Raw genomic sequence first — 16,496 nt, 5'->3', positions numbered from 1 at the left:
CAAGCCCTCGGAGCTGCCCGGTACCGGACAGAAACGGGCTTGGAGAGGGACACGGAGCCGCCCCGGGCTCCCCTCAGGAGCCGCCTCAGCCTTCCCGCGCCGCCAACGGCTGCCCTCGCGCCGCCAACAGCCACCGGCGGCCCCCCCCGCACCGCCCGTCACGCGCCCCCCGCCCCCGCCGCGCCCCGGGCGCCGATTGGCTGCGGGCTCGTGACGCGCGCGGCAGCGCCCCCCGCTGGCCCCGCCCCCTGGCGGCCCCGCCCCGCCCGCCGGCTTCACTCGGTGGCCACGCGCCGCGGGCGGCCGGGCAGCGCGAGCGCGGCCGTTGGCGCCTCTGCCCGCTCCGCGGCCGTTGCAAGGCGGGGACGGGCGGCGGCCGCCGTTGGCCGTTAGCCGGGGGGGGGCCCCCTCATGGCCGCGTCGGACCGCGTGGCGCTGGGGCCGCTGGTGGGCTCCATCGATCAGGGCACCAGCTCCAGCCGCTTCCTGGTGAGCACGCCGCGGGGATCGCGCGGGGAGGGGGCCGGGGCGGGGACGCTGCTGCGGGTCCCCTCCCGGCCTCCCTTCGCCCTTGGGGAAGGGCAGCGCCGCCCTGCCCCGGCTGCCGCCCCCGCAGGAGGACGAGGAGGGGCGGGGGGGCGCTGAGGGCCCCCCTGGCCTGCTGCATGCGGGAGGATGGAGGTCCCTCCGGGCGGCCGCGGGGCGATAACGTGTATAAAAGCCCCACCGGCCGGGCTCCAGACCGCTGTGGTGGCCTCCTGGGGCGGCTGCTGCAGTTCCGGTCTCGGTGTCGGCGCGTCCCGGCGTTCAGGTGGCTGAGCTCGCCCACCCTGCGGAAGGTGGGCCCGGCTGAGCACCGGGGGAGGACGGGCTTGTCTAAGGATGGGGCGGTTAATGACAGCCCTCTAGGCTAAGGCTCTAGTCATTTCCATATTATGCAATAGACAGTAACTAATGTCATTACTATCTACCTAACTTACTAGATCAGCTTCCTGCTTGCAAATCTCTGTGCATGCTGTCCTGTCTCCTAGTCAATAAGTCGTAGCAATTTGACATAGGCCCCGGTGATAGCTTCTGTTCTGGAACCGACATAGAGGTAGCAACCAGATAGGGAATGTTGTCAAATGTGCACAGTACTGAACTGGGAAGATGAATGAGATATGCTTCCCCCATGTGGAATTTTCTTTCACGAAGCAGGAGACCGAGTATCTTGACCTGTGTTACCGTTATTTCTCAATATCACGACCTTCATGGGATTGTCAAATGACAAAGCAGAGATCTAGGGGTGGAGAGAAACTCCAAACTGACAAATGACACCAGCGGGCTATCTGGAATGCCAGTCAGGAGCCCTTTTCAAAAAAATAATTGGAAAAGTTCCCTGTAATGCCTGAAAATAAATTCTGTCTGCTCTACACATGCAGCTGAGTTAACTCTTTTTCTTAGCCTACAAGGCTAACACTAGTAGAACTGAAAGTGACACTTTGAACTTTATACTCAAGATCTTTTTATGAATACAAGTTCTGCTAAAAAGAAATTCCTTGCACTAGTTGCATTCATCAGCAGTTTTTATACTGTTAGTTGTTTTTTGTCTGACATGAAGTATGTTTCTGTTCAGGGATTCAGATGCTCAAATAAAGAAGAGGCCATACCTTTTTACTTCCTTCTTTTTAAGAAAGTGTACTAGTACTGTACAGCCATTACCTTTTTTTATTATTTACTTTTGAGACAGAGGACATAAGATTTTGAAGAGCCCAAAGATGTCTGGGTGAAAAGTGTGGTTAGGGTAGCATCAATAGTTCAGTCTAAATGGTGGTGGCCAATTCCCACGTGGTGTTCCACAGGGGTTGGTAGTGAGGGCTGATACCCTGTGGTATTCTCATCAGCATCCTGGATGATGGGTCAGGATGTGCTCTCAAGTTTGCAGGTGAGCAGTTGATTGGAATTCCTGGTGGAGAAGCGGCCTGTCAGAAGCGTCGTGAAGTTCAACAAACTCTAGCGCGTGGGACAGAGGGCTTGGAAGCAGCTTGGTGGAAAAGGATCCAGAGTCCTGCCGGACAGCAAGTTGAGCATGAGAGAGCCGTGTGTCCTTGCAGCGGTGAAGATTAACCCCATTAAGAAGAGTACAGCCAGCAGGTCAAAGGAACTAATTATTCCTGTCTATGTGCCACTTACATGGCAGCACTGAGAACACTGTGTCTGGTTTTGCCCCCCCCAGAGGAACAGAGAGTCCAAAACATTGAGTTTAGTCCGGCAGAGTTTGGCTAATGCAGTTCGTGGGCTGCAGCACATGACATGCAGGGTGAGGATGGGAGACCCTGGGCTGTTTGTCCAGGGGAAATGTAAGGAGGCATGGAAGTGGTGTCTCTAGCTATCTAAACACTGCGTATAGAGAAAATATAACAAGGCTTTTCTCAGAGGGGCACAGAAAAAGAAAACAGGAAACAAAGACAAGTTACAGCAACATAAACCTCAAATAAATCAAGGAACAAAAGGTTCACTAGGCTCAAACGCTGGATCGGGGCTCAAAAAGACAGATCTCCATCCTTGCAGGTACTTAACACCTGGCTGGAAAAGGCCCTGAGTAACTAGGTGTAATTTTAAATTTAATATTATTTGAGCAGTGGGTCAGGCCAGAGGACTCCAGAGATTCCTTCCAGCATTACTTATTCTGTGATTCTATGTATGGACACAAGCCAGGATTTGTGAGATTCTCCTGCTTACATGAATGAGGCTGGCCGATGATAAATAAGCACCAGAACTGAGGAAACTGCATCTCTGTTACTGCCACTCCTTGTTTATCCTTAGCACACACAATGCACACAAACAGTTTTAGTTTATGCTGTAGCCTTGCCCTCAGAGGACCTTTATTTGGATCTTTTTTTCTGCAAAAGAAACCGTCATTCCTTGTGTGAGTTCTCAGTTTTCCTGTTAAGTTGGGATGAACTTGGATGACAGGATCAGAGTTACTGGGGAGAGCTCAGTGCTTTGAGTGCCATCACCATTGCTTGCAGCTCATTTTCTTAAGATACCAAGCTGGAGGAAAAAGGGGTAGGCTGAACAACTGTACCTGAGTGACTAAATTCTGATCTAGATGTTTTGCCAAATACATTCATCAAATACTTACATCTATCATATTCCATTTTATTCAAGAATGATATCATTAAAATCCATTGTAACTCCTGCTACTTTTGCTAAAAGCCTTGGGGTCAGGAGCTAATGGCTCTGCCTGATCTCTTGAAACGTATTTGCTGGGTAAAGCCTTTCTGGTATTTTATCCAAGAACAGCAAGAATTGAAATATTCGATGAAGTGTCAATACAGTGAAGTACACCTACAGTACTCAGAGTCCTAGGTTTATCAGTCAGTCAGATTTATTTTTTTTTCCACGCCCTGCACATTTTTTTTCTGCCTTGATATCCAGAAGAAACACTTCAAATAAAATTGTATCACATTATAACCATTCTTTTCAGTAAACAGAACCAGCTTTTACTTAAGGAAACACTTAGTATCCATTGGGCTTACCCTACAGAAGGGAATCTCTTCTGCTCCTCTGATAAGTAGCCCAACCTTTTGGGGGGGAAAAAAAAAAAAATTGGCCACGTAGCTAACAAGAAAGTTGAAAATGTTGCAAATGCTTTATTTTTTTCCCCCAACTCTTAGCTTTTATCACTTAAAAGGGTTATGGTTTTGCTTTTTATTCCCGTAATCATAAGTGCTTCTGGAGGAGGGGAGGAGCTGTTTGACAGGAGACTTCCAAGCAAGATAATTTCTCTGAGACAATTTAAATTGTGCTCATTCATGAAATCTGCCTGCCTGCTTGCTAATTTTAGTTAAATGCTAAGGGTGGAATTATTGTTTTTGTCATCCTTTCCCCAGTTGGGTTGATTTCAATGCAGTTTCAAAACTCCGTCTTTGGGCGTGTTGGCCTACAAAGCCATAGCTGTTTCAGCTTAACATAAACTCATGAAAACACAGCATAGGCTAACTGAAGTAGCTTTTCTGCAGGTAGAGTTATGACTATCAGGAGTGACAAAGCTTGTAAGTAATGGTAAGTTACTTGTAAAATATGTCACTGTTTATTGCGTTTTCAGCCATGCAGCTTCTTCATCACTTACACGAGCCTCATGTTTGTTTGTCTCACGGTTCTTTTTCATTCTTTGAAAATTGGTAGGGCTGGGTGATCTGAATTCTTTTCCACTAAGATGATAAAGGGTGAATGTAACGCCATGCAACTGTTAGCACTATTTAGTGTGTTGTCATGGATGAGACCCTAGAAACAGCTTGAATTAAATGATCAGCTTTTCTGTTTGTCTGCTTGCTTCCTTACAACATAGCTACATAGGTGTTCCTTCTCTGCTTCGTTGTTTTGAGAGTCAAAACTCTAGCTCTACTTCTTTGTATGATACATTTGCTGGGAGAGGAAGGAGGGTGTTACTCTTTTTGCCTTAATCTCTCACCAGAGCGTTCGGTACATTTCTAGATGTTTTCACTGCCTTCCATCAGATCATCTCTGCCACAAGATAGCTCCACATGCCCAAATGGCCCAGACAATTCTGTATCTACTGCTGATACAGTTAGGGCAAAACCGACTTTGACTTTTTTTCCCCTATGAGAAGTGAGAGATTATTATCATAAACTGGAATCAGCTATTAATGAATATGAAAGGAAGGAAAGCAGTGACGGAAATACACTTCAAACCTGTTTCAACAAGAATGTGTTGACCTTATCTGCGTTAGTCATTGTCACCTATTTCTCTCACACCACCGTCAGAGAGAAACAAGGACAGTTTTTCTTTTTTGGCTACAGCCTGGTGGAGGTGGGCAAGAGCTCCAATTTGTTCTGCTTATTTACTACTTTGTTTACCATTTTCTAATGGGTTTAAATGTAATGTCTCCTTCATGTTTAGCTTCCTTCTGTGTATCATAATTCCATTATCACTATATAACATGGTATTGTTTTCAGCGACACTTTTTAGTCCCTTGCCCAGAGGTACAGGGAGTGTTTGCTGCTTTTGTTGAGGATGTCAGAAGCTAGCGGTTTTGTTTGTGTTGGATTGGGAGTTTGCGTTTACCTAGTTCTTCTCTATGGGCATGAAAAAAATCCATGTGTTTGTAGTCTTACTGGTTCTGTTGAGAAATTATTCCTGCTAGAACAGCTTACTTAGAAGGAGGCAAAATCCTCGCTCTGCTAGGGCTTCACCATTTATTATCTGCAGGTCACACACTCTAGGTTTAATGAATGACCTCGTCTGGTTGAATCTGTGTTTATTTCCTTCTAAGAGCAGGGATCCTTATGTGCTACCTCCTATTTCAAGGAGTACTAAATGATTAATGGTGAATGATTACTGAGTGATATTTAACATTGCTAATAAGTCACATACATATTATACCTGTGTTCAATAAAATGTCTTCTATCTTTATTATAAAACCTTAGTAAATGTTACTATGCTTTTGGCATAAAGGGAATTTCAAGTAAAAATATCTTGCTACATACATGCAAGACTCAATCTCTCCTATTAACTGTATTGCTTAGCATTTTAAGACCCTTATCCAATTATACCAATTCCTTGCAAGCATGCAGTACTGACAGAGCTTACCCTCTTCTAGGATAGCTTCATGTCAAGCCTGAGCTGGTAGGTGAAACAGAGCTAAGTAAATACAGTGGAAAAAATACAGTGGTGCTTTTCTGTGTAATCTCTCGGGTGATAACAGAAAAGGAAGAACATGGACCTCTTTAAGAATTCTTTTCTGGGGAATAGAGTGGAAAAATTAACTTTTAACATTTTCCAGAGAGATTGTGCTGTTTCCATCCTTGAAGATTTTCAAGACCTGCTTGGAAAAAATCCATGGGCAGCTTGGTCTTAAACCCATGGGTGACCCTTCTTTGAGCAGGAGGTTGTACCAGAGGTGTCTAAAGGTCCCTTCCAGCCTGCTCTATTCTACAATTCTAATATGTAACTAAAATGTTTCTGAACATCAGGATTTCAACAGTTATCATTGACAGCAAAGCTTACCAAAATATTGCATAAATCCTAATACCTGAACCCTGCTTATGGATATTTTTTTGTAGTTGTTGATAGATGAGAAAGGGGCTATCAATTATAACTTCACTATATTTATTGCAAAGAACAAATGTTATTTATTGTTGTTTAAACTTCTGTGTTCATAGAAAATTAAATTGTGTAATTTATTTGCAGGTGTTTAATGCAAAAACAGCGGAGCTCTTGAGTCACCATCAGGTTGAGATACAGCAGAAATTCCCTAAAGAAGGGTATGCATTTTCTGTGACTTTTTATTCATTTATGGACATTTCAGTAGAGCATATGTATTGTTGTGTATGAATGACCAAAACTGAAGTTGATGATCTAAAATGACTATTTAGAACGTACTATCCACTATAAATGATTCTGTGGTAGGAAAAATGGCATAATATAACTACTTTAGGCATCTAGTATGTGCTTTGTGTTACGTAAACTAAAAATACTTAGTTTTTCACTCTGACCAATCATTAACATGTTCTCTTGTGGTCTCATTTAAAGTGGTAAAGCTGGTTATTTTTGCAATTTAATCATATTCTTCAGCTTAGTCCATAGAGATGGCACAGTTTGTTCTCTGAGGTGTTTTTTGTTTGTTTGACCTACCATTTTGTTAACTGACTTACTGGTTGCTCCAAAGCCCTCTGCATGGGATGAAACAAAACAAAATTCTTGTTTTCTGCAGATAGTTTTGCTATGAAAATACAGCTTACTCTTTAAAAATGCTTTGAAAATCGTTAAACTTCTTATAGGTATGTAAACCATTCTCTGTAATTATGATTGTGTCAAAATGATCAGACTTGATTTTTTTTTTCCTCCTAACCGTAATTTTTTAAAACGTGCATTTTTATTGACTGTTCAAGATGGGTGGAACAAGATCCAAAGGAAATCTTAAAGTCAGTCTATGAATGTGTGGAAAGAACCTGTGAGAAACTGCAACAACTGAACATAGACATCACTAACATAAAAGGTATTTCCAATCCTTAAGTGTAACTCATGACTTTAACATGCTCATAGTTGAGCAAGTCAGATTCTTTTTTAAGTCAATAAGGAGAAAGTATGCACTAGCCTCAAAGAAAATGTTAACTCTTACTGAGAGTCATTTGTTTGGGAGGAGTAATGAGAAAAGAGGCTGTTCGTGTATATTAGCAATGCAAAATCTACAGAGTAGACTTAACCAATCTTACAAAATCACAGAGACAGGCAATGAATGAAGAAATTCTGAAATGTAAAATGTTTAGGAGTTACTGAGAGAAAACTAGTTTACCTGTCAGTGTTGGTGCTGTCTCAGTTTGTGGTAAATAAAAAAAAGATTTAGAGCATGTAAGTTAAGCAGTGAAAGATGAATCGACAGTTAATAGAAGTAATCTTTCTAGACTGTAACATGAAAAAGTTGGAAGCATTTTATTTCCCATTTACGTTCCTCTTCTCCTTACCTGTTCGTCCCTCATCTCCACCTCTCCTTTCCCTCCCTCACCCCCAAAAAGAGGAAAACAAACCTTCTGAAAAGGATACTTCTTTCTATTTTGTCCTGAAGCCATTGGAGTCAGCAATCAGAGGGAAACAACAGTGGTTTGGGACAAGATCACTGGAGAACCTCTTTATAACGCAATTGGTAACTGCTATACTTTCTAAATATGTAGCATTGTAGAATGAGTGTGTTGTAGAAAAATGCTTTCCTAGTTCTTTTCAGATCTCATTGTGACATAACCTACTGACTTCTTTGAGTGTTTGAGATCTGTGTCATCAGCTGTGTGTTTGTATACACAAGTACAATTAAAAAAGACTATTTTGTTAATTATTACCTAATAACTTAATAAATCACTTAATAGTCTTTTAACAAAAAACAGTGTTCCTAAGGGGTTTTGTACATCCTTAGCGTGTCATGAAGTCCTGACTTATGCACAACCAGTTCTGTTAAAATGAAGGAGCTTACTAAATTTTCAGGATTTGATTTAACTTTGATTTAACTTTAAAGGAAACACATGTTAAGTAGATTTAATTAATACTTACTGATTTGTATTTGTATAAAAATAATTTACCTTGGCTTTTGAGATTGACAGCTGAGAAATGGTAATTGTCTAGATTGTTTCTCTTAGCCTATGGCAATTTAGTTTAGCAGTTTATCATTGCAAGATCAGGACTCCTCTATGTTTTCCTCTGTTGTTTACAGCTTTATCTTCAGCTGTACTGTGATAGCTCTGGCATAGCACTTTAGTTCAAAGTTTTCATGTTATAGTAAATAATCAACCTGCTGTTTGTTTTGACCTTCCAATTTAATGACACTCATCTGCTATAAAGTAAGCAGTATTAGTCATTTGCTTATACTCTGGTAGAGAAAAGTATATATCCTATTATGTGGAAAATCCTGTTTGACTTTTCAAATCATTAGTTTTTCTAAATCAAATGAGTGTATCCAACCTTTTTTTTTTCCCCCACAAACACGCATTAAAAATAGAATGGCAATACAGTATTCTTTCAGCTGTGTTAAAAAAATAAAAAAAGAAAGCAATAAATAAAGACAGGAATTTACTGCCAAGAGCTCTAATTTTGTAAAAGCAGCTTACATATCTCACTATTGGTGTGTTAGATCATTTAATTAATTCATTTTATTCATGTTTGTAGTGTGGCTTGACCTGAGAACCCAGTCAACAGTTGAAAGGCTTCTTAAAAGAATTCCAGGAAACAACAAATCCTTTTTTAAGGTGAGAGATATTACAGACTAAATAGCAGCTGGATACTTATTGCTACAGTATATAACGTTTTAGGGATTTTTTGCTGAAAAATTCCCCCAAAGTCAGTCAGTTGTAGCTTCTAGTTCCTTCTTAGCTGTAAAGTAATTTTAAAAAATGCATAATACTATCTACTGATCTGAGACTCAAAACAGATTTATAATAGTCCTTACATATTCTTACTAGAGAATTGGGTAACCTTTTGTAAGACTTAATCGAGCACTTTCTATCCAATCACTAAATATCACACCAAAAAATTAAGATCGAGTAGAAAAAAAGTTCAAAAATCATTTACTGATATGAAATATTATCATTTTTCATCGTATGCCATAACATTGAACTTAATTACAACCAGTCTGAGAACTGCAGAGATATTTTATGAAAAGCAAAATCTTCCTTTTTTTTTTCCTTAATAAGAGTATATATAAGAATTTGGAAAATAAATGCTTGCAGAATGGTATCAAAATTCTTTGATTTATGTTTTCCTTGATTGATTATGTAAATATTTTATATTTTATATATTTTATTTTAGCCACAAAATGGATGTAAGAGAGCATGTAAACTTATTTGATTTTTAAGTTCAAATAGAATACAAAATCCATCTTTCTTGTGTCATGTTGTTCATTTTTATCTACTTTACTTGCTGTCTAGTCATGGAGATATCCTGGATGAGACCAGACTTCTGCAAATAACCGTTTCCACGTAAATGGTCTTTGTACTGAGTTTAGATCAGCTTTGATCTTTGTCCATTAGTGCACTAGCCATTTGTTTTTGATACTTTTAGATTTATTGTATGCTTAATACTTACTAAAAGAACAAGTTTGTTTAAGTTATCTGACTTTTGAATCTTGCATTTTTCATTTGATATGACTATTTTTATATTTAACTGTAGTATGTGTTGAAAAGATCTTTGTATGATCTCTAAATGCTTTTTTTTGATTATTTGTTTCTTTTTATGTTTTTGATTTTACAGTTTAGGACTGGTCTTCCACTTAGCACTTACTTTAGTGCAGTGAAACTTCGGTGGCTTTTGGATAATGTAGAAGAGATTAGGCAAGCAGTTGATAATGGAAGAGCAATGTTTGGGACTATTGATTCATGGCTTATATGGGTATGTACTTATGAGTTTATTATTACTCTTCTGTAAAATGAATTTCCATTTCCCATACCACACAAATTCATTACAAAAGCATTTTTTCCTGAAGACACAGACAGAACCAAATTTTGAGTATTTACAGGCTGCTTGTAATAATATTTAATCATAATTTTCTAACCAATTTCATACTTTTCTTCATCTAGAAAAAGGGATTTTTTTGTCTCCTACCAGTTCACTTGCTGAATATAGCCTGTTTTTTAGCACAACTTTAGGCAGAGAGATGGGATCCTAGCAGGAGCGTTGTATCACATGATGCCCACTGATCACACAGTGATGTTGTTACAAGCTGTTAACGAAACTCCATTAAAGCTCCTTACAAAATGAGCTTGTACTGTCCATATAGCACTACGTTTTTTTGTAGAAGCTTACTTTTAATTTCCCACTTTCTGTAAAACGTTGCTTATGCCTTTCAAAAAACTTGGACTTCAGAAAGATGCATTAGCCACCTTTGCAACATAAGAATCCAAGAGGTACTGCAGTACCCTTACTATTGTACTGCTGGACCCATACTATCTTTTCCATGCCTTAATTCCACTATATTAAGTCTTCCCCTTTAGTTGTTGCAGAAATATCAGTTTTCGCACTCCCAGACTGAAAGCTTTGTGAATTTACTTTTTTTTTTTTTTTTTTGTAATTTGTTGAAGTAAACATGTATCTTTTCACGGCAAATACAGGTGTGTTTTTTTTATTCAGTGTTTGACAGGTGGGAAGAATGGAGGTGTTCACTGTACAGATGTAACCAATGCCAGTAGAACGATGTTGTTCAACATTCATTCCTTGGATTGGGATCCTGAGCTCTGCCAGTAAGCTCAGATTTTCAGTTATATTGTTCTTTAAGTAGATTCTGTAAGTGATATGTAAAGAAACATTTAATAGAAGAATTTGTTGTTGAGACTACAGTCAGTTATTACTGTTGTATTTACTGTTAACATTAATAATTAAGATTCATTTTTCTCCAAATGTCCAAAATCCAACTATCTGGATTAATTAAAAAAGCAGAGCCTTGATTTTTTTCTGTCAGTAGAGGACTATTGCATGGAAACAATGGCATTTAATATTTTGTTTATTTCTTAATTAAATTTTTAGTCAGTTACAATTAATAACAATATTATAAAGATAGTGTTGGAAGAGCAAAGACTTCCCATGTGAAAGCGTTGGACATGTCTTCAAAATACTCAAATATTTCTCATTTTACTCCCTGATTCAGTGTCACATTATGTAAGAAGTGGGGAAACATATAGTGATGGATTAAACCCTAGAAATCAGTTACCTATTTTTGTTTATAGCTTATGTTTATTTAAGAAAATAAATGCAGAACCCTTCGTGATTTATCACTGACCATATATATAACTTCTTTTGTATTGTGTTCAGGTTCTTTGATATTCCTATGGAAATACTTCCAAAAGTACGAAGCTCATCTGAGATTTATGGCCTGATGGTATGTTTTCTTGTGACGTTGATCTTGTAAAATATAATTATATCAATATTGATTGACAGAATTTTCATTAAAACTAATGGCTTTTCCTAGACTGGTATTGTTCGGCTTTTTCTAGACCAGTATTGTTTGATTTGTGAGTAATATGTCATTATCGCCTGTGTGATATTATATGAAGTTAAATATCAGTCAAAAAAGCAAAGCAAGATGAGAGAGGTTTTTGATAAATATAAGACAAGTTGTTGACAAGTACTTATTGATGTAGAAATTACCCATCAGGTTGCAAAGTGTAATCAGTAGATCTAAAGTAATGAGCTTGCTGTTATTAAGGCACCGTATTTGTACTTCTTGTACAACTGAAAAAAAAATATGTGAAAGTTACTTAATGGTCTAAGAAGACTGGACAAAGTGTGTAATGTCTTATTCCCATATAACTGAAGGTAGAATTTGTTCAGTTTCTATGAACTAGCAGATCACAAGTGATACCGTAAGATTGCTTTTTTGCCTTTTGTTTTTAATAAACTCCTTTTGCAGTGTATATTTACATAGAACTTCAGTTTAAAAAAAAAAAATAATAACATTGTGAACTCTTACACTAATTGCACTGCTCCCAGTGGAGCTGTGAATGTAACTTAGGAGTAAAACATGATTTGTTATCATTGGCCTGAGGTTTCAAGTTTACTTTGATGTGTAGTACCAATTCTTCTGATAAAGTGACATCTAATTTATTCTTAAAGCTTGAGAATAGGATAAGCTAGATGTTGTGGTTTCACATTTTTTCATGGTATTTTACCCTATTGCTTACTAAGAACATACAAGCATTTTGTAATTAACACAAATTAAAATTTTATTTAAAAAGAAATTCTAATTTGCCTGAAATGTAAGTACTTTTGCTAATCTGTCAAAAATGATGCCACTAGAAATCTTACTAACTTTTACTAATGCAAATGGTCAGATGAGAGTGAGCTGTATTAAGCTGAATGAGTGAGGCAAATGAAATACTAGGCAATGTGGTAATGAAAAAGGAGATACAACCTGGCAACTGAAACAGAATAGCTGGTCATTGGTCACTTTAAATTTGAACTTTTGTTTCTCTTCCCCTTTCCTCCCATTTTTTTCTCATTCTTCCTTTTGCTGACTAGAAAATCTGTCCTAGCCTGGTGAGTAGAGGCTTCCATTAGGCTGACCACCTCTATGTTATCCACTCTGTTCAGGTGCTGTGCATTTCCATTGATTTTTAGTATTAGTAAAAGCATGCTTTCTAGACCAATAAATTTGGCAAGTATTTCCAAATTTGAGATATTACAGTATGTGCTCATGTCAAAGTTGCTTCTGAAGTGTAATCTTTATGTAAGTATTTGCTTTAATTTGTAGGCTGGGGAATATTTCTTTTCACAGCGAACACAAAAATACAGCTACTGTCTACTAAATGCTGGCTTTCTCATTTTATAAATGAGGAAACTGAGCCATTCTGTCTACAAATATTAATTCTATTATATTGAAACATTAGATTCATGCCAGGGTTTTTAGTGCATCTATAAAATGAATTACCTTAATTCCAGTCAATTGAAATGAGAATTAAAAAATAAATAAATAAAAATCAGATTGGAAATGCACTTGCATGGCTTCACTGAAAATTCATTTTCACAATTCCACAAAGAAACAATTTTAAAGAAAGAGGTAAAAATTGTGAAGATAGAGATTTATTATGATACCTACTGCAAGAATGCAACTGAAAAAATATGTGGTAGTGTTTGGAAGAATTTCTGTATGAGCCTTGAAATGCTGTATCTTAAAATGAGGCATCTGTCTTTGCCTAGTGTGTCATCACAGTCACTTTTTTTCTACTCACTTTACTGTTTTGCACCTTTTCATTTTAAACTTGACACAGGCTGCATGTTACACTGTATCTGGTTTTCTGTACACTATAATTTCAAAAAATTATCTTTAGAACTATTGAGGTAGTATACAATTTTAGGCATTAGCTGCATGAAGCTGAAGTCCAATGTACAATTCGACTCAACCATGTAGTCCGTGACCCTTTCCTGCTCTATTTTAGGCATGAGCTGCATTAAGCTCAAGTCCAATGTGCAATCAACTCAACCATACTGTTTACGTGATCCTTCTGTTTTCCTTTAGGCGTTAAATCTTACTTCCTTTTTTTTTTCCTGACTTTAAACCAACTTCAATGCATTTCTCTTTAAGTGATATAAAAAGAAGAGAGTTCCAGCTTCTACAATCTTAATATTACTACAACCTTAATATTACTAAAATATAGTTAACATATGCTATGTTCAGGATTGGAATCTGTGCTTTTCATAAACATAATTTAACAGGATTGACTTTTTTTTTTCTCTTCCTAATTCTCTCACTTGACTTTTATTCTCCCAGAAATTTGTCTTTATGTGATGTATCTGTTGTTTTTTTTCCTTGTTTGCTCTATGCAACAAATTGCTAGACAAACAGTTGCTCCTACCAGAAAGTATTTTTCTCCAGGACACTTTCTCCTTTATAAATATCTTGTGGCCATCTTCCATTTCTCACTAGAGATTTTTGTCAGAATTGAAAGAAGCATTAAAATACTAAAAAAAAAAAAAAAAAAAGTCTCTTTACTGCTTAAACTATTGTCTGTGATAATCGGGTCCTGCCTTTTGCCAGACAGTACCATGATTCTGCCACCTCAGCACTGATTGTGGAAACATGCTAACTGCATAAGTGATAGATATATATATATATGTGATACCATATAAACAGCAGTGATATCACAACTTGCTTTTTTCTTCTCCCCCTCCCCCCCCCCTTTTTTTTCAGCTTATCTACACATTTTCCTTGCTTTTATTCTTGGGTTGAGTTATCTTTCATGTTTGGCTATAACAGGATAATGGGGATATATTTTTCTATTCTTTTTGTGCTTTTTCTTAGCCTTTTTTTTTTGTTAATTGGAAGGTGAACCTGAAGTACTGTAGTCTAGACTTTAGGGATCAAGGGGATGCAGACTTAAAAGTAACTAAGTTTAATTTGGCTTACACAGAGGACCTTCAGTGAAAAACCTGTATGGTTTTGTGGTCTTTTGTGAGTTTGTTGGTCTTGTATTGAAGTCTTTCTCTTGAAAACTGTAACGGTTTCCATTAAATGGATACTATAAAGCAAATTCTACAGTATTAGTGACACTGTTTTTAAGCGGCTGTCCATTCTTGTATGATTTAGCCTTTCTTTCATGTGTTTTGTCTGCATCCAGGATTTGCATCTCCCTATTAAAATAAAAGTTTAGCTTATTTTTGACTGCCTGAAATTTCTATTCACAGAAAGCTAATATGGAGCTTTTCTTTCTCTTTTTGTGATTCAGAAATCTGGAGCTTTGACAGGTGTACCAATTTCTGGGGTGAGTCAACTTCAACTAAAATTCTGGCATAGGAACCTGGTAGATACTGCAGGAGCATTTCTTCACTGGAAAAAGCTTTAAGAAGGGTGAATCCTGCTACAAATTAAGATGATGGTTTCCAGTTTTGTTTTGTTTTTTTTTATTTTTCCTTCATATGAAGTAAATTTCCTTTACATGAAGTAAATTTTGAGGTTGAATTTAATAATGAAGAACCCAGTAAATTAATAAGATAAGGCCTGGCTATGCAAAAACAGCTGTCAACTTTAATGCATGTCTAGTTATGTTGGAAACTTAGAATCTCTAAATAAATAGCATAACAAAATGGAACCGAGCTCTGCTTTATATATAATAGTAGTTCAGCGTATACGTAATCCAGAAATTTGGGGCAGATTCCCAGCTTTTTCTCCAATATGCATTAAGATAGTAAATTTCAATTTTAAGTTGTTCACCATAAGTTCCATAATACATTTAATTTGCAGTTCTTACAAAAGGAAGAGTAATAATAAGCACAGGTTATCTCTATGGATTTTTCCTCACTTTCAATTACCTGGGTGCTCCTAATAGGTTAGAGTCATAGTTAAATATATCTATTCATGTACTTGTTCATGAATGCGATTCATGCGCAGACATTTGCTAAAAAAAAAATTCCTTTTTTTTTTTTTTCAGTGCTTGGGTGACCAGTCTGCTGCTCTTGTTGGGCAAATGTGTTTTCAAGATGGGCAGGCAAAAAACACGTAAGTTATGATGAAAGTTGTAAGATAAACAGTAGGTCACTGTTCTGTTTTGAATTTAGTGTTATGTTCTCTTTCAACCTAACCGCCGGATACTTTTGTAGTTATGACATAACTATAGCTCTACCTTTTGACTGTGTTGACCTACAAAATAAACAGTGTACTGACTTCTGAATGAAATAGGGAAAATAGTGAAATGGTTTGTGAGGTATACTTTGGAACAAAGTCATTGCGAGGAAATACCTCTGTGTGAAAGAAGGTTTTTCCTTTTAAAATTCTCCAAAATACCGACTATAGCAGTTGCTAGGGTAATGTAAACTGAGTAAGCTAAAGTTAAACAAATACAGGCAATGGAAGTTAGATTGCATAGACTTCAATGACAAAAAACAGACTATTGCTAGATAGGAAAAGGCAACCTCTAGGTTGCTGTGCTTAGTTTTCATTCTGTGTCTAGATCAATATGGAGATTATAAAATGTTATTTTCCTAGCTCTCAGCCTCTTAGTTTCCCTTGTTTAAAACAGCTGATCAGTTAAATCAGGCAAATGGTGTAATCAAACATTCATTTGAGGAAAAGCTCTTTGCTTAAATGACTTACTGTTTCATTTACAATTGTGTGCCTAACAGAGCATGTAGGAATATACAGAGTTCTGGACTTTCACAGATTTAATTGCACAATAATCTGTACTTCTTGCAAATTAACCTTCATGTTATCTTTTATATTTGTACACGAATCTAATTGTTGGTAGCCTTGTGTTTTATTAAAACAAACATTGTTCTAAGCAATATTGTCACAAAGTATTTTTATAAAAACATTTTTATAACACGAGAGACTTTTGGGGAAAAAAAAAAACTTCTAAAGAAAATGGTAAAAGTTAGATAACAGATGAGAATGTTTAACCTATTTGTAGTATTGTTATCTTTTTTCTCTCCAAATATAACTGAGGACTTTCTCAGTACTATGTTTAAGTTGTTGATTTTTTTCAGGGTGTAAAAAATATTGAGAATTAATAATTAGTTGGAATAAA

At 37.6% G+C, this 16,496-nt stretch overlaps 1 protein-coding gene across 5 annotated transcripts in view; it reads left to right on the top strand.

Annotated features, from left to right (window-relative positions):
- Positions 1-278: 278 nt before the first annotated feature.
- Positions 279-16,496, top strand: part of GK (glycerol kinase) — a 34,705-nt gene continuing 18,487 nt past the window's right edge. For 3 of the 5 annotated variants that reach the window (XM_048081239.2, XM_048081236.2, XM_048081235.2), the window contains exons 1-10: positions 651-839; positions 6,196-6,269; positions 6,897-7,003; positions 7,571-7,648; positions 8,659-8,738; positions 9,739-9,876; positions 10,615-10,724; positions 11,293-11,359; positions 14,703-14,738; positions 15,405-15,472. In XM_048081239.2, the coding sequence (XP_047937196.2) occupies positions 666-839; positions 6,196-6,269; positions 6,897-7,003; positions 7,571-7,648; positions 8,659-8,738; positions 9,739-9,876; positions 10,615-10,724; positions 11,293-11,359; positions 14,703-14,738; positions 15,405-15,472 (932 nt within the window). In that variant the 5' untranslated portion in view covers positions 651-665. Of the gene's footprint in view, positions 490-650; positions 840-4,023; positions 4,048-6,195; positions 6,270-6,896; positions 7,004-7,570; positions 7,649-8,658; positions 8,739-9,738; positions 9,877-10,614; positions 10,725-11,292; positions 11,360-14,702; positions 14,739-15,404; positions 15,473-16,496 lie in introns of those variants that run through there. The other 2 variants (XM_048081238.2, XM_048081240.2) reach the window with 2 other exon arrangements.

The sequence above is a fragment of the Anser cygnoides genome, chromosome 1 (genome assembly GCF_040182565.1).
Source record: "Anser cygnoides isolate HZ-2024a breed goose chromosome 1, Taihu_goose_T2T_genome, whole genome shotgun sequence".
Lineage (NCBI taxonomy): Eukaryota > Metazoa > Chordata > Aves > Anseriformes > Anatidae > Anser > Anser cygnoides.
Note: the sequence above shows the minus strand (reverse complement) of the source record. Positions and strands in the feature narration are given on the sequence as shown.